Source organism: Hevea brasiliensis, chromosome 4 (assembly GCF_030052815.1).
Source record: "Hevea brasiliensis isolate MT/VB/25A 57/8 chromosome 4, ASM3005281v1, whole genome shotgun sequence".
NCBI classification, from domain to species: Eukaryota; Viridiplantae; Streptophyta; class Magnoliopsida; order Malpighiales; family Euphorbiaceae; genus Hevea; species Hevea brasiliensis.
Genome location: NC_079496.1, coordinates 114486196 through 114503527, shown reverse-complemented (window position 1 = coordinate 114503527; position 17332 = coordinate 114486196). Strand labels below are relative to the sequence as shown.

The 17332-nt window shown below is 32.4% G+C and overlaps 3 protein-coding genes across 4 annotated transcripts; 1 reads left to right on the top strand and 2 right to left on the bottom strand.

Moving 5' to 3' along the window:
- Positions 1–818: 818 nt before the first annotated feature.
- Positions 819–3141, top strand: LOC110654065 (uncharacterized). Its single transcript, XM_021809937.2, has 3 exons — positions 819–1041; positions 1407–1852; positions 2079–3141. Exons 2-3 carry the CDS (start codon positions 1445–1447, stop codon positions 2907–2909), a joined length of 1239 nt encoding a protein of 412 aa, XP_021665629.1. The 5' UTR covers positions 819–1041; positions 1407–1444; the 3' UTR covers positions 2910–3141.
- Positions 3142–6731: 3590 nt separating this feature from the next.
- LOC110654066 (GTP-binding nuclear protein Ran-3) lies at positions 6732–9403 on the bottom strand. 2 transcript variants are annotated; one of them, XM_021809939.2, is made up of 8 exons: positions 9211–9403; positions 8900–8969; positions 8544–8600; positions 8274–8391; positions 7658–7747; positions 7385–7564; positions 7211–7288; positions 6732–7047 (listed from the first exon to the last, which is right to left on the bottom strand). In XM_021809939.2, the coding sequence occupies exons 1-8, from the start codon at positions 9211–9213 to the stop codon at positions 6978–6980; spliced, it is 666 nt and encodes a 221-aa protein (XP_021665631.1). In that variant the 5' UTR covers positions 9214–9403; the 3' UTR covers positions 6732–6977. The 2 variants fall into 2 exon arrangements, with proteins under 2 accessions (XP_021665631.1, XP_021665630.2); XM_021809938.2 differs by having other exon boundaries at positions 9094–9307.
- Positions 9404–10299: 896 nt separating this feature from the next.
- LOC110654068 (protein DUF642 L-GALACTONO-1,4-LACTONE-RESPONSIVE GENE 2-like) lies at positions 10300–12814 on the bottom strand. Its single transcript, XM_021809942.2, has 3 exons — positions 12648–12814; positions 11155–11652; positions 10300–11071 (listed from the first exon to the last, which is right to left on the bottom strand). Exons 1-3 carry the CDS (start codon positions 12715–12717, stop codon positions 10533–10535), a joined length of 1107 nt encoding a protein of 368 aa, XP_021665634.1. The 5' UTR covers positions 12718–12814; the 3' UTR covers positions 10300–10532.
- Positions 12815–17332: the final 4518 nt, after the last annotated feature.

Below are 17332 nucleotides of genomic sequence, written 5' to 3'. Positions count from 1 at the left end.
ATTAATATATTAAAATTATATAACATAATAAATAAAATTTTTTTATTATAAGAAATGTTAAAATAAAAAAATAATTTAATGATTTAAATTAATAAATTAATAAAATAAAATATTTAAATTATTATTTATTAAATTGTAAGGGAGTGAAATTACAAATTTTTTATTTTTCTTTTAATAGTTATAAGTTAATAATTATTAATTATTTTATATTAGTATGTTAAATTAATAAAAATAATAATTATGTATTTTATTAATTCTATAAAGATAAACTTATTTTTATTTTTACATAGTCTAAGAAAATATAATTAAAATAATAATATTTTTTTTATTGTCCCTTCCTAATATATATTTTAAAAAATTGACATGACATTTATTCAATTATTTTTATGTACTAATATATATTAATTTTAGTATTTGTTCTTCTCAAAATTTAATATTTGGCTTTGTCATTGAATTTGAAGATATTTTTAATAACAATAATAATACAATATTTTTTTAATTTATCTCAACATTACATGAGTTTACATTTATATTTATTTCTTTTCCAAAAGAAAATTCAAACTGAAATAATATATTTTAATTATAAAAATTATAAAATCATAAAAACTTTTATTTTCGTAATATTTAAAAATATGATTTTAAAATGTATTTTTAATTTTTAATCTCAATATTAAATAAGCAATAAATATAATTAATATATTATAAAAAATATATTATAATAATATCAAATACACTTTTATTTTAAAATAATAATTTAATGGAAAAAAAAATCCTTTTCCAACAAAATAAGGTGGAAAATAGATGGGGCGCAGTGCGCACTCCTCCTCCTCCTACTCCTCCTCCTCCTCGTTCTTCTGATTGGTATTAAACTTCAATCCTACGTTAAAAAGGACAAAACCAATAATTAATATTATAATCCTAAATACAATATTAATTTTTCCCCATTTGGTCTCTTCTCTGTAACTAAATTCATCTTCCACCACACAAATTGTTACTGCAAATTCTCTCTGCGATCGAGCTTTGCACCATTTGTCAAGAAAGGTCTGTGACATATCTATTCTCTATCTCTCTCAACATCTTTTTGTAATTTTTTTTTGGGGGGTTCTGTGTTTAATTGTTCACGCTTGTTCGGTCTGAGCATTTTTTTTTTTTAATTTTCAATTGGGATTTATTTATTTTTGAAGAAATTGATATTCTTAGTATCATAGTAATGGAAAGATTTTAAATTCTTTTTCTCTTACGTGAATTTATGTTTACATTTGTATAATGTAATTTTCATTGAACAAGAACTGATTTGATTTTTCAACCTTTCTTTGTACTATATTTTCATTTTTCATGCTATTAAATTATTCTATAAAGGTGTCTCACAGTGATTAGTAAAAAGTTCAATTTATTGGTTGCTTCAGGTTTTTTGTGAATTCTTGTTTCATTCAATACAAACACCATGAGATTCAGGAAAAGAAGTAACGTAGAGGTATTCTGCAAAAAGGGTGGGCCTTCAGGGGCGTGGAGATGCGGTGAGATTGTTTTTTCAGGCAATGGACACGATTACAGTGTAACGTATGATTCTCCTTCAAGCAAGAATAATGAGGATCTTGTAGAGAAGGTCTCAAGAAAAGCAATTAGGCCTTGCCCTCCTCCTCTGGACGATGCTTCCAATAGTTGGACTGCTGGTGATGTTGTGGAGGTGTTGGATGATCTTTATTGGAAGGCAGCTGCAATTTTGAAGGTTTTCAGTCAAAATTACTATTTTGTTAGATTAATTGGGTCTTCAAGGGAACTCCGAATCCACAAAAGTAACATTAGGATGCGTCAATTATGGGAAGATGGCAAATGGGTTGTCATTGGAAAGGTAAATTAGTGTTTTTTTTTTTTTTATTTCCTGTCTATATTATCCTTAATGATCTTCTGTTTCTGGCGTTTATTTTGTTGTGGTTTGGCTTTTAAGGATTTCCTGTGTCCATCCTTTTATCTTGTCTCTTTGGTTATGTTCAAATGTTTAGTTGTGTGCCTTTTGTGCTTGTTGGGCTTTTGTTTCCAGTGTTGTGGGATAATTATGTGTTGGCTATTTTTTTCAGGGTTCTGGCTTCAGGGAAGATGTGAAGTCCAATAAACTTTCGACCTTCAGTTGTTACCAGTATATAAGCCCTCGGATGCCGCAGGCCAAAGCAAAGACAAAAGTTCATGCAGGGAACAATTGTTTCACTGTTGAGAACGATGCTGGTTTTCAGGATTCTTGTATTGCGACTGCTAGAACACTGAAGAGAGCATCTGATGTCAAAGAGTGTAATGGAAAGGTCCTCAAAATGAGAGCAACACAGAAAAAGGGTGAGCACCAACTAGCGATGCCAGGGTGCTCATCCTCATTTATGCAAAAGGTAGGTGTTGTTGCTTACCCGGGAGAATGTCTGGGTGAAACCTACATGTATACTTCCCCTTACAATCAAACAATTGAATCCTATCAAATGGAGAGGGAGGCACCAAATTATCGTGTTGAGACTTTTCAAGCAAGAAGCTTTGAAGCTAATGATTATAGTAATGACGAATGTTCTGTTGGTAGTTGTAGCGTTATTAGTAATAGTCCAAGTAAACTATCTTGTCACATCTTAGAAGGTAATAGTCGTGATGCAGATAGCCTTAGTAGTGGTGCTGAATCCTTTTATGGTCGCGGAGATGAAGAAAAAAAATGTACCCTTTCCTTAGAAGAAAATGTATCGGTAGGAATTCATATGTTAGAGTTGCACGCTTATCGTTGCACTCTAGAGGCATTGCATGCTTCTGGGCCCTTAAATTGGGAACAAGAAGCGTTGTTGACAAATCTTCGTATCTCACTTAATATTTCGAATGATGAACATTTGATGGAGCTAAGGAACTTAATCTCAACTAGAACAAGTGTCCATATTAGGTAGCACCTAATTTGGGTCTTTGCTTTCCTATGGCCTTTTTCCTATTCTGGAAACAGTTTCTATCTATTAGCATAGGTTGACATCAATGTAAGAAGCAGCATGAAATTGGGACATTTTGTAGCTTTATTATTATTGTTCAATCTGTTTTGACTAGGCCAATGTAAATTTGTATTTTGAAAATTATGTAAGAACTCTTTATGCTGTATAAATTTTTCCTGGTTCATCATTGTGTTAATCTCTCTCTCTCTCTTTCTCTCTCCTTCGGTTGCATTGCTTTGAGGAACTTATACCTATTGTATAGATGCTTTTTTAGGCAGCCAGCCAGGCTGCAGTTTTCTATAGTGTCTTTTAAGCTTGGATGGATGTACATGTGACTGGTGGATTGTCAGATATCGTTAAAAGGTTCTAGGCCTGTTTAAATCCATTTTAATTGTGCAAAACTATGCATGCTTCTGTACACTGGATATGAGGTTGACAAGCCAATAATTAATTCTATTTTCATTTACCAGCAAAACTTTGGTCCTTTCTTTTATCCAGGCTGACAGGATGGTTAAATATGATATTTAATGGAAACTTGGAATTTTTTGGTTGCTTACTGCATTCTATTATGGAGAATGAAACTTGGATTATATTGAATCTTGTCACTAGCCGAAGCAATGATTATTACATCTCCTTTCTATTTTCTTGTCATTTGGTATTCATTAGAATAAATACTTATCTTATGATCTTAGGGACGATGGAAAATTTTGTTAGGTTGAAAATTTGGCTTGGCTTTTAATTTCTCCATAGAAATTCTGATTTTGAGGGTAGTATTAATGAATCCCCCTGCATTTTTCAGGGCCGCAGTTGGAGGCATGCGTGCATTGCTTCCAAAGGTCTAATGGAGATGGTGGGGATCACCACCATTCTTGTGGCACAATAAATGGGGCCACTACCAATTCAATGCTTTACCATTGTGCCAATCGATGTCCAGTTTCTGATATCATTGTCACTATAATCCCTGGAACCATGCACAAAATATATGGGGGAAGTGAATGCAAAACTTTGAGAAGGCAGGCATGAAATTCTGACATGGAAGCTCATTTTCATTTCAAGCTTTAATATGAGTTGTACGTGATTTTTGGTTTCTCTCTTTTTTATATACAAGTTTATCTACTGTTTTAATTTTTTTTGTTGCACATTTGATTCCGTACCAAGTTATCTTCAAATTAGTGATTTATGCTTCACAGATGTGATGACACCCATTCAGAAGGCTTGCTGCTGGCAGTTGTGTGTGAAACGCATGGCAATGGAAGTTATTCAGCCATCTGGTATGTATACATGCAAGGCGCAAGAATTGGAAGGGAAGATTTGATGAATGTATTCATCTCCTGGAATAATTTTCATCGTTGGGTTCCAGAATTTGAATATTAAGTTTCGTATGCATTTCCACGTGGTTATTAGTGTTAAGACGGAGTGAAAATAATTCCATACCTTTTAACAAGCTCTAACTGGCAAAAGCAGCATTTCTTTAGCCAGTTGCTATTTTTGGATATTGTAACCTTGCTTGAGCAAGTAAGTTGTGTTCTCTCATTATATTTCACCACACCCATATAATAGGGTACTAGACTACTAATGTGAGACACGTTTGCTTTATTAGAGCACCTACTATCTATACTCTGCCAATGAAGGGGTAGTGGGGTTTAGCTTCAAAGCTCATTTAGTTATGGGCATAGCCTAGTGAACTCATGAAAAAACACCAATTCTTATAGTGCTATATTGCTGATGATCTTGACTGATACGTATCGTGGTTTTGTTCTGCTTAGATCACCTTATTTTCTGCTTACCGTCGTGCTCACTTTCTACATTTTAGTCACTCTCTTCAGTGTTGCTTGACCTTTGCTGCTTTTCAATTTATTCTGTGTTTGTAGAACAGTGAATGATCTGAAGATATTTTGTGGAGATCAACTTGTCTTCTGCTTGGTTACAATGGGCTTTGTGACATATCATTGTTGTATCCATTTATCTTAAAATGTTACTCATCATCCAGAAAACTTGCTAACATGGTTCTTTTTGGAAACTGGGAAATAAAAGCCAATGTTGCTTCTATTTTAAAAATCCCTGTAGTTTATCTTTTTATGTTTACTTTAGGAGCAATAACTGCTTTCTTTCTTCCTGGCAGTTTGAACTGAGCCATTCTGCAATGGATTATCACCCTGATAAATATCAATAACACTACTTTTAACAGTTCTATAACTCTGATAAATTTCAATTCACTGCTCTTCAGCGTCTTCTTGATGGGTGATCTTGTTGCATAAGTCATTTGACCAGAAAAATTGATCATATGCATGACCTCATTGAAGGGCAGTTCTTTTTTCTCTGAGGAAAAAAATTGTTTCTTTTAATTATGTGCTTGGGACAACGTAAGCGTGTTCCTTCTCAAATGAAGATAGCATCTGATAACCAGAAGCTTTCCTAAAGAATGGAGATCAATTATTATTGGCTACTTTTTTCTGGTTTCTATGATTTTCATCTCAACTTAGGCTTGAAAGAGCTGTTCATAGTCAGTTCAGAACGTGATCTTCATATATACCGTCACATTTTGAATATTAGATCCAGCACTGCCAGTGACTGAAACAATAAGCATTGTAATAGAAAATGAAGCGAGTTCACCTTCTTCAGATGCTAATAACGAGTGGTTAAGTTCCATAATGAAGACAAGAAGGAAACAACCGAGGGCAACAGGCCAAGATTTAGCGAGTTCTACACGTGTAATGTTTCCAGAGATCAAATCCAACTCTGAATGCTACAATCCCTTGGAGGTCTCCATTGGTCCTCGTCATCATGGCAAACCAGAGCTCCAGGAAATGGAAAAGCTCAAGGTTACAATCGTTTTGTTCGGCATAGTGAGTACCCATTAATGCTTTGTACATCAACGTGGTTCAAGCGGCCACCGATGCAAAGAAATGCCACTCTGAAGGTTCAATTGATGATTTGCACGAAGCATTCAACAAAATTACGTTTCTCGATGGCTGCTTCACTCTCCAATTTACCTTGTGTCCCCCCTTAGAAATACAGAGACGAAACCTCATGTTGAACCTTTTGTGACGCGATAGTTATTCCCCATTTTCCCTCTCATCAAGATTCAACATTCTCCCTTTCTACAAGACCAAGCAGGTTGTTAACGAAGGTTACTGGCAAACTATACCCTTATGGCCTCAAGCACAAATAGAGATGCAAAAGGAAGAAGGTGAACAAGATCCTCAGCCTCTCCAACTTCTTGAGCATTTTTATACCCAATTCACTAAAAGGATCAACAAACTTCCCATCACAGGAAAAACAGAGGCAAAGAAGTAAACAAATATCAGTGCTCATACCGCTCCACCAGCAAAAAATTGATGGAATTCACTTCCAGCCAAGCAAAACTGCTAACTAGTTTTATGGATGTCGAGCTCACATTACAATAACATCAAAAATATTGATAGCAGAATGGCTGCATACTCGTTTCACTAACCCCAGGACACTTTTGGACTTTTTCACCGCAAGTGTTGCCCTTGTCCTGAGTACCGTTCAGACCCGTAAACCAGTGGTCCCAGGCTACAGATTGTTGCTAGCAAGAACTCTATGGAAGGAAGAACTTCCAATATCAGTTTGGAATACTGGGCTACACTTATTTGTGTATCTTCTGAGCAACATTGGAAGTTCTAGTGCTTGATTGCTTGCCTTCCATATAACAGATAATCAATTGGAAGTTCTAGTGCCTGCTTGCTTGCCTTCCATATAACAGATAACCAATAACAACTAGATCAATGCAAGTAATGCAACAAAAATTCGCAATCAGCACAATTAATTCAAGATCGAGATAAATATATAGAGCAACACTAACATCCTACAGGGATTAAGCATTAGCTTGAAAAATTTTGGTGCAACAAGAAAGAATACACACAGCAAAATCCCCCCGCACAAAATGATCAAACAGAACTCAAAACATACGGGTAAAAATGAAACACACGCTCATACATGTAAGGACATAATATCACATCCTCAACCACATTAAACTTTCTTCCTTCAATTGCAATCCACCATCACAATTTACTCGAATGTGTCATCATCGTCATCCGGGAGGGGTTGACTAGCAGCAGCAGCAAGCTCAGCCTCATGCCTATAAAATTACAGGGAGCAAGACAAAGTTATGACCGAAATTAAAGCACAAAATGACTTTCAGATAGAATCAGTAGTAGACACTACAGAAAGCTGAATCATTTCAGTCTGTACACATACAAATGCCATGCGACAGAGAAAATGTTAAATAACACAACACTTACTGTTGCTGTGCTGCTAGGTCAATCTGCACTTCTGGAGGTGCTAGGGCTGGTGACTCAACAAAGTGCAAATTAGGATCCCTACAGTAAAACAATAGCAATATTATTAGCCTTCCCAGTTGGCTCATAAAAATTAAAATGATAAAGGCTTTTCAATTAGACAATAGTTGAACCGACCCAGCAAGTTTTCTTGCAAGATAAAGAAAAGGCTTCTCAAAATTATAATTGCTCTTTGCCGAAATCTCATAGTACTGCAAGTTCTTTTTCCTGTGGAAGGTAACCTGCTTTGCCTTCACCTGCCTGTTTTTCACGTCAACCTTGTTTCCACAAAGAACAATAGGGATATTTTCACAAACCCTGCAAATGTGTAAACACAGGAGAACAATGTATTCAGCACACTCAGCCAAAAGTAAATAATAGCATCATTTAAGATCATAAAACAAGACCTACCGGCAAAGATCCCGATGCCATGTGGGCACATTCTTGTAAGTCAACCGGGCAGTAACATCAAACATGATTATAGCACATTGGCCATGGATGCTGCACAATACACAAATTCATGGCTAATCAATTCAAGAAACTTAAGAACATAAAAGAATAATGAGGAAGAAAAATAAAACAAAAAATCTAAGGAATGCTTGAATGTTATATCATTTAATAACAAATTTGAAGAATTGAAGGTTCTATAAGAAAGCTCTTTGCAAGTGACTAAAACACAACAGTAAAAAGTGACATTTAAAAGCTGTTGGAACCTTGTCCTGCACTGAACAGACAGGCTTCACCAACCAAAAAAATGAAACAAACCTGGAAATGAGGGAATTTCTCAAACTTTGGGAATGCATTATTGGGGTGGAAACGTTCAAATCGAAATTTTGTTGAAGTTGATTATGGAGATGTAAAAATGGACTGTAAAATCTAAGAGATTGTACTAAGAGAAGATAAAAGGCAGGAAGGCCTTACGTTAATTTGTAGGAAACATTAGTTGCTTAATAAAATCAAAAGGTTATTATCCACACACAACTATTCAAGCAATGAGCTTGGGGGGAAGAAGGCACTAATTACTCACTAGTATCCATCTCTAAGCCCACCAAACTTCTCTTGTCCAGCTGTGTCCCAGCAGTAGAATCGGATTTTCCCACAGTTGGTAAAGAAGTCCAAGGGATGAACTTCCACGCCAATCGTTGCTGCATTTACAAAGAAAGATAATTTCAAACACATAACAGAAAATGCCCATAGTTTTTCATCCCAGCCTCCACTGGTGGAAAAGCAGCATAACAATAATAACCAAAACACTAAAATACGAAAATGAACTGAAACAAAGAAGGCACTTTCTTACGTTCATATTTCTTCTCAAACTCGCCTGTAAGATGCCTTTTCACGAAGGTAGTTTTCCCTGCAACTCACAATCAAAAGGCAAATCATCTAAAGCTAAACATAAAATCATACTTCAAAAGTTAAATCCCAAAAATTTCAATACCCCAAATGTGGAAACAATGCTACACCAAAAGACATGACCAAGTATCACAAGAAGTAGCTCGAAAAAACCAACTTAAATACCACAAAATCGACTACAGTTCCTAACAAACAAAAGACCCCACTAAACAAACAGAGTGTTTATAAGACATGAAATACAGATTAACCTAAAAGAAAACTCAGCAATTGGGTAAAACAAGATAAACAAAAAAAATATACCTGTACCACCATCGCCAACAATCACAAGCTTGAAGCTTGGATAATCCACAGTCTGCTGATTTGGTAAAGCCTACAACCCATAAAAAGAAATCGAAGTTACCATTATAATAAGAAACCCCATTTCCATACACTTAAATAAATAAATAAAAAGCATCTGTCTAATGAAAAAAACGATTTCCCAAGCGACACAGTACTAGATCGTAGGAAACAATAGAGGGCGAAAGTAGCGAAAACCAAAAATTGCGGTACAGATCAAGATCTAGATAAGAACAATGAATCGCAGAGAGATCGACAGCGGCAGTAGACTTTACCATTTTCCCCTAAGCTCGTAAATGGAGACTTGAATTCGTTAAGTAGTAGAGAGCAAGAAGAGATAGAGAGAGAGAGAGACAGAGAGAATGGCCAAAATGCGTAACTGGGGTTTAAAAAGAGCAGGTTTAAGGAGACCCTAATTTGTTTTGAAATTGAATCGCCTGCTGTGTGGTGCACAGAATTGAGCTGATCTGGATCATGTATCTAGTTGTTACGGTGAATGATTGGTTTGTGTTTATGTTGTGCTGCAGGGGATTTAATTCTCCTTTTTTTAAAACTTCTCATGTGGCTTAAAAGTGACGCGACTCTCTGGACCGTCCCATTTTAGTTAGTCAAAGTAATCCGCCCAAGTTTGGCTCGCGTCATTTCCACGTGTTGATTGGAGTTTTGGTTTATGGTTTCGGACTTGAAAGGTTGGGCCTTTAGGGTTTTGAATCGGGCTCAGGGGTTCTATAATGGGCTGGATTCGGGTTCTCCTTAATGGACCCAATTGTCCATGGATCTAACTAGGCCTTGTTAAAATTTTTAATTATATAATTCAAATTTATATATAATTAAATAAATATAAAATAAAAAATTAAAATTAAATCATATATTTAGTCATAATTGTATTACCATAAATTTTTTTTCAAAGATAGAATTACAATTCAAGCCTTTAAATGGACAATGAAACGATTACAAAGCTGGATTGCAATCAAGAGATTAAAAGTTTATTTGGTATTATTATTGAAACTGAAAAATTATTTTTTAAATATATTAATTAAAAAATATTAAAAAATAATTTAAAATTAAATTTAATAAATTTTAATAATAAAAATATTAAAATAATAAAATAGTTTTTTCAAAATATTTTTTTCAATAACATTTAAAATTATATTTTCATTCAGGAAAATAATTTTGCCTTCCTATACTCAATATCAGACACTAAATTATCAAGCACACACTTTTTAGTAATAAGAGAGTGGATGAAAATGAAACCAATGAAACATAAGTGACGTGGTAAATCGAATCTACTTAAAAAAATTTTAAAATTTATTTAAATAAAATTAAATAGGAATAATTAGACAAACATGGAGAATTTTCGTGAATTGAAGAAACTTTAGTGGAACTTTTCCTTGTTTATTATACTACTAATGAAATACATTACCACTTCATAAAATCACATACCATAAGTATCCTTACATTGGTATATATTTATGTATATTCTTTTTTTTTTTTTTGATATTATATATTGCTAATAACTCACACAGAAAACTCGTACACCGTACTGCTGGCTTCTCTTTATGTAACAAAATCACATTCTTGGTAATTAATTACTTCATTATAGCATTCTTCGTGGATTACGAACGCTTAACAACTTCACATCGTCAAGAACAGGTCCACAAAGGGAGGAGAAATCATCACTTCTCATGGTGTAAAATGTGCTATAGAACATAATCCTTGTTCTGTTAGAAATAGCAACAAATCTAAGCACTGCACGCTTGAACCCACCTTTGCCCTTTGATTCGTAAGGCACTTTGAGTGTTTCCTTCCCTGCGAAAGCCTCTACCACCATGGAACCTTCGCAGGAGTTGCTCGCATCACCAACTGCGAAGGAAAGGGTATAGGTTTTGCCAATGATGGTTCTGGCTATTTGGGCAATGGCACTTTCTTTCCCTGCTACAAGTTCTACGGCTCGTCTCCCCTGAGGGACAGAAAAATGACCTGAGTCTATGTACTTGACTGCTTTGAGGGATTCTACCATCCACCCTGGAAGAGGAGAGTGATCGTCTTCAATGTTTGGTGGGATTAACACACCCCAAGATGTGTTGGGAAACAAATACGGACCTTCTTCAAAACCTCCATTTTTCAGTATGTTCTCTGCTCAATGTAACAAAGAAATTTGTCAGTTGACGGCCCTTGAGTGAAATGATATAATGATTTAGTATCGATAGAGAACTTACCGTTATTTGGTCTGGGAGGAAACAGAGCTCTAATGGCGACAGAATCAATAAGAGGACCGCAAGCAGGATCTTCTTCAACTCCCGGATTATGTATGACAAGATCCACCACAGGGAACTCAGCTTGAAAGGCCCAAGCATAGGAGTCCCACCCATTACTACTATACATTGTTTGCATTGGCAGAACACCCCAATCAGGGGACACCGAAATGTTCAATTTCTCCTCTTGTGCACAAGTTCTAGCAGCACTAAACGTAATTGAATAGTACATGCCCTTTATAACTCTTAGAACCTGTTTAATTGATGCCTCGTTTCCAAGTCTAACTGCATAGGCTCCTTCTGGCACCACCAGCAACATGTCCCCTTGCTTTTGCCCTGATTTTATGTACTCTACGAACCCAGAAATCTTCCATTCTGGTATGGCTGTGGGAACTATAACATGCGTGCCATTCATTTCCGATGGCTTTGGGCCGAGCTCGAAGTTGCCATTTTTAACTAATCCTGCATTAGAATTTACAGTTTTTACAAGTAGAACATGATCAACAAAAATTTATGGTAATAAGCCAATTAAAAGAAGTATAATTTAAGTTTTCAAAGATGCCAAAATGAATTCATCAGCCTGAAAACTCTATAACAGAACATTGTTTTTTCCCCTCACATGGTGTTCCATATGCCAGTTTTGGCCATGATGAAGAGTATTGGAATTCTGCTACTTTTAGTAAGCTGATAAATAATAACTTTGATACTAGAAAATTATTGCCTAAGCCCGATACACACAAACACATAAACATATAGGACTGCCTATTAAATAGGGATGAGTCCCGCCATATAACTTATGTTTTGGATTTCAGGCAAAGAAAAATCCCTTTCTCTGTCAAGACAGATCTTTTTTTTTAGCTCTAACCAGATCTCAACATGTGCATCACTGGTGGCTCAACCTGCAATTGCAAAGAGACATCAATGAAGTGGTCCAATCTACTCGTACAGCAGCAAATGAAGATAGGGTAAAACCTCAGTCTCATCACAGGATTTGGATACAAATCAAGGTATATGTGCAATTCAAAATGAACTAATCAGGAGCATAGGAAGTTTACATGACGAGTGAAAAAGCCTTTAAACCTGGCAGAGAGCTGTGCAGAGCTCTCTGTCAACTATAGTAAAGGCCAAGAAGATGGATCACTAGTTGAGTAGGAAGACCTCTCCACCAAAGAAAGAATCAAATAAAATTACACCATAAAGAAAGGTTATTTGAGAAATATAATCTTAAATACAGCTTCAAAAACAAAAACTAGTTGCCACCTCCATTTATATTCTTGATCCTAGATAAGAACACGGCAAAAAAAAAAAAAAGAATGAACACTAATTAGGTAGTCATAAACACTTATGAATTGAACTTCTTAATAAATTATCAGGTGCCAACAGGCATTTCTTGATCTGGGTTTCCTCAGAAAGCGGTGCATTCTGAGTATAAAGCATGTTCAGTTTTAAAAGCTTACCGTCTCTGATGGATAAGGAAAATTGGCAGGTGGCAAACAGTAGCACCGACAACAAGATAGCCCCTCTCATTTTTTAGTCTGTTGCAGTTGCAAGAGAATGTGAGAGAGAGAGAGGGAGGGAGTGGAAGAAAAGGTATATGTGGAATATGCATATGGTGGGAAACTGGGAGAATCCTTATATGCATGACTTCTTAGAAGAGTGGCCTTGGATTTCAAAGAAATTAGCGAAATTGACATTTGAAGGCTGTATAGTCACATTGGCTTTGCTAGTTAAAAAATAGCCCTTTTATAATAATATTTATAATTTTATATATTATATTTTAAACAAATATCATTTAAATATTTTGTAAAATTATTAAATTTTAAAATATAAATTATTGTTAAGAAATATTTTCTATAAATTACTAATTAAAATATATAATAATAATGATTATTAAATTTCCAATAAATTTAGATACTTCAAAATACATTTTAACTAAATTTAAAAGCTAAAATGATTATACAATGATGCTTGCAATTCATACGCTAGACCTTTGCCTGCTGCTGTTACGGGTTATATTCGGTATTTCAATTATCTATCCAACGAGATAAGCTTTTGCATTTTGTTTATTGTAATTCAGTGTCCACTATTTTGCTCTGCCACTTCTGCAGACTGTACCATAACCTTTTTTTTTGTGCAGAGACCGTACTATAGAGTTAAATTACATGTTTAAAATACCAATATACCCTTTTTTACCGTTACGTTAATAATAACAATTCAAATTTAACTTTTAACCAAAACTTAATTATATAAAGTATTTTCTTGAACAATATTTTTGGGAAAATATTTTTTAAATTTTTTAATATTTAAGATTCTCAAAAAATAAACTAACAAAAAATATTTTACTAAATAAATAAAAATTAAATTAATGTTAGAAAAAGTGATTTTTTTTAAAGTAAAAATTATTTTTTAAATTTTAATAATTTTATTAAAATATAAAAATATTTATACATGCATAACATAAAAATATATTATTAGTTTAACATTACAACTAAATAATAGAAATTATTTTTAGAAAAATAATTTTTATAAATAATATTTTCTATAATAAGTTAATTAATTGTTGGGTGGAGTTAGGTTTAGATACAATTAGATTTGAAATTAAATTAAAATTTAATTGTTTAATTTAAAATTAAAATTAATTTGGCTAAAATTCAATTTAAATTAAATTAAAATTGAATAAAAAAATAATTTAATTAATTCAATTTAAAACTAATATTTAAAAAAATATAAAAAAAATCAAAATTTAAATTTAATCAAAATTAAACATAAATTAAAATTGATAAAAACTCTACAATGCCAATTAAAATCTCCTAAATTTTAAATTAAAATATAAATTTAGATTTAAAATCAATTTTATATATTATTATATAGGAGAAGTTAATAAAATAGAAAAATAGATAGTGCGCTAAAAATAAAATTATATTATTTCTTATATTTATATAGTTTAAAATTACATTATTATCCACATAAATGTTAAGAGGGATGAGAACGCGAAGGCATAATCTCATCTTTGTTCGTTACCATAATGAAAATTTTTTGTCGGCTTCGGTCATGAGCTAATCCAGTCTCCCCAAACATTGAGGCGAGGGCTGTTGCAACGGGTAGGGCCCACTTGATTTGGATTTGCATGTTCATGTAAATGTGAGATGTCGGAAAAATTGTATACTGCGCCTTTATATATATAAAATAAATTTCAGAAAAATAAGTTCTCAAAAAAAATTCAGAAAATAATAAATAATTTTTAATTTTTAATTTAAAAAAAAATTGTAATTATTGTTTTGATAATTAGTTATTAAAGTATTATTTCAAGAAAAATGCTAACATGAAAATATGGTAATAATATATAATTTATTGGGATGGCGAACTCGATAGCTCACTCTCCTTTGTCTTTTTGAATGTTTCCCAAATCTCACCCCTATTGTCTGCTGAATTCACTGATTCGCCTATATATTTGATATAAACTCAATTTTATATAAAAAATAATTTAATAATTTTTAAAATAAATATTTATATTAAAATTTATATAAATATTTATTAAAATAAATATATATAATTAAAATAAAAAATATTTGATACAAATATTTAAAGGATATTTATCTTAATTTATAAATTAATTAAACCAATTTACTACATTTTTTAAACTTATAAAGTGAGTTTATAAGTTAAAAAAATAATTTGAAAGAGAGTAACTTATTATAAATAGCTTGTATGTTAGATAATAGAGAGAAGAATAACTCTCATTTTGCTAAAATATATGAAAAGGAATAAGTGAAAAAAAAAAAAAATATATATATATATATATATATATAATATTCTGCTATTGGCTCTTGACACGTATGTGTGTGAAATAAAATAACTATCTTATTTTAATTCTCATAAATAAATTACGAACAAATGTGTTTATTAACAAGTATATGTGTCTGTTACTAAATAGACATGCTTATTACATAAAAACAGTTATAAGTGATCAAAGAAGTGTCTTGTAAAGAACAAATATAGTTACATCTGTTATAGAATATACCGATTTAAATAAACAGTTATATCTGTTGAAAAATAGACAGATATATTTGTCTAGAACATGTGCCATAACTTTTCATTATCTATGTATAAATATGGATTAGTTTTCAATTTAGAAATATACTACTTCTATTTCTTATTATTCTTCTCTTTTAGTAACTCTAAATTCAATTTGTATAAAGAGTTCTTAAGAAAAATATTCAGGAATCGCTGTATGCAGATTTCAGGCTTTGTTGTATCCTAAAGGTATATTGCTATAACCTTGCAATAATCTAGTGAGGACAATTAATACCTTAAAGATAGTTATTCATCACGCCTCAAAGCCTATTCTACACTCACTGGCTCAACAAATTTAAGGTATTAATCGCAATGGAGTCGAAGGCTATTTTTGTGATGAATCAAGAGTTCGTAAAACTAAATCATTTTGAATGAACAAATTATATTCGCTGAAAAGGAGAAAGCAGATAAAAAAAAGTGAAAAAGATTAATTGTTGTGCAGATGCCATATTCTCAATAACTTGTTAGATAGGTTGTATGATCTATTTACTTCTATCAAGTCTCCAAAGGAAATTTGAAATTCGCAGAATTTCAAATACAATACAAAAAAATAAGGTGTGAATAAATTTCTTATCATAAAATATTTTTAAATTTCAAATAGTTAATAATGTATCTATTATCGATAAGTAACATATCCTTCCATGAGTTACATATCCTTGTTTCAAAACATAAGAATTTGAAAGTGGTGGCTCCTAAGTCATTGCAAATAAGAGGAATAATAGCAAAACTTACTATTAGTTTGAATTTTCATAGGAATAAATTTTTGCATACTACATAAGACTTTTTTCTCAAACAGATTCAGAAATACTTGCACATTGAAAAAATTTTTTATGTGATAACTTGTCTTATGTTGATGACATGTTTATAATTAGAAGAAATATAAGGCTATAATATGATGCTAAAGCTTATAGTGAATGTATTAAAGAAGTTAATAAGATTTATGTGCATAAGTTAAAAGACACCTTTTATATGCAAAAATCTTAATTCGTGTTGATTGTGTTTATCACTAACAAAGTGGAGGATATTGTTAGAAATAGTTAGTGATAATAAAAGTTATTACATAATTGAAAGAATTATGTCTATTCATTAAAAGGCATCAAAACGAATTGATTATTACCAATAATGAAATCTCTTCTAAGAGGTATAAGTGAACAAATATAATTGGTCTAAGAGATACAAAGTGAACGGTTATATTTGTTCTAAGAGGTATAATCGAATAAATGTAATTATTCTGAGAAATACAAAGTAAACTATTATATATATTCTAAAAGGTATAAATGAACATATATAATTATTCTAATAGATAAAGTGAACTGTTCTATATGTTCGAAGAGGTACAAATGCTTTATAAAAAGTAGTTTTGAATATAAATCTATTAACTTTTCTCTTTTATCTCTTATCTTCTCTTCATTTTTACCCACAATCAATATTATTTTTCTTTAATTTATTCTTGGGAGAATTCTAAAATTTATCGTCTAGAATTATGTTTGGGCTGTTATCTTGGAGGTGTTTGCCTAAACTATCCCAAACATGGATATTGGTCTATGGTGATGATGGTTGTAGAACCTCTACAAGAATTAAGTTGCCATCCACGACCCTATCAGAAATTGATGTCTTAATTAGATGTCCCTCAAAAGAAATAATGAATAGGTCCAGTTATTATTTGAGTGGTGACTCCTATCTATTTATGCTCTGGGAAGACGGTACTTACCAGTAAACTTGATTCTATTAAGATTATATAAATTGCATGTCTAAGAAATATTGTCTAAGGAAGTGATACTTAAGTGAGACCGATGTGACTCCACCATCTTTTCTGGAAATTACCTGGTGCACCTTATGCGATTCTAGTAGATAATCTTTCACCTAATTGCACATGACCCCCACACCACATAGGATATGCTAGCAACTATAGTATTGAACCTTGGAAAGAAATTTCAAGGGTTTTTTAGATATTTAAAAAGAACTAAATTATGGATTATTCTGTAATAAATTTCAAATTGTGCTAAAGCCATATAAAGAGCTGTATCCATACAAAGAGTTGTGTCCATGGCTAAAAGATATAACTGAA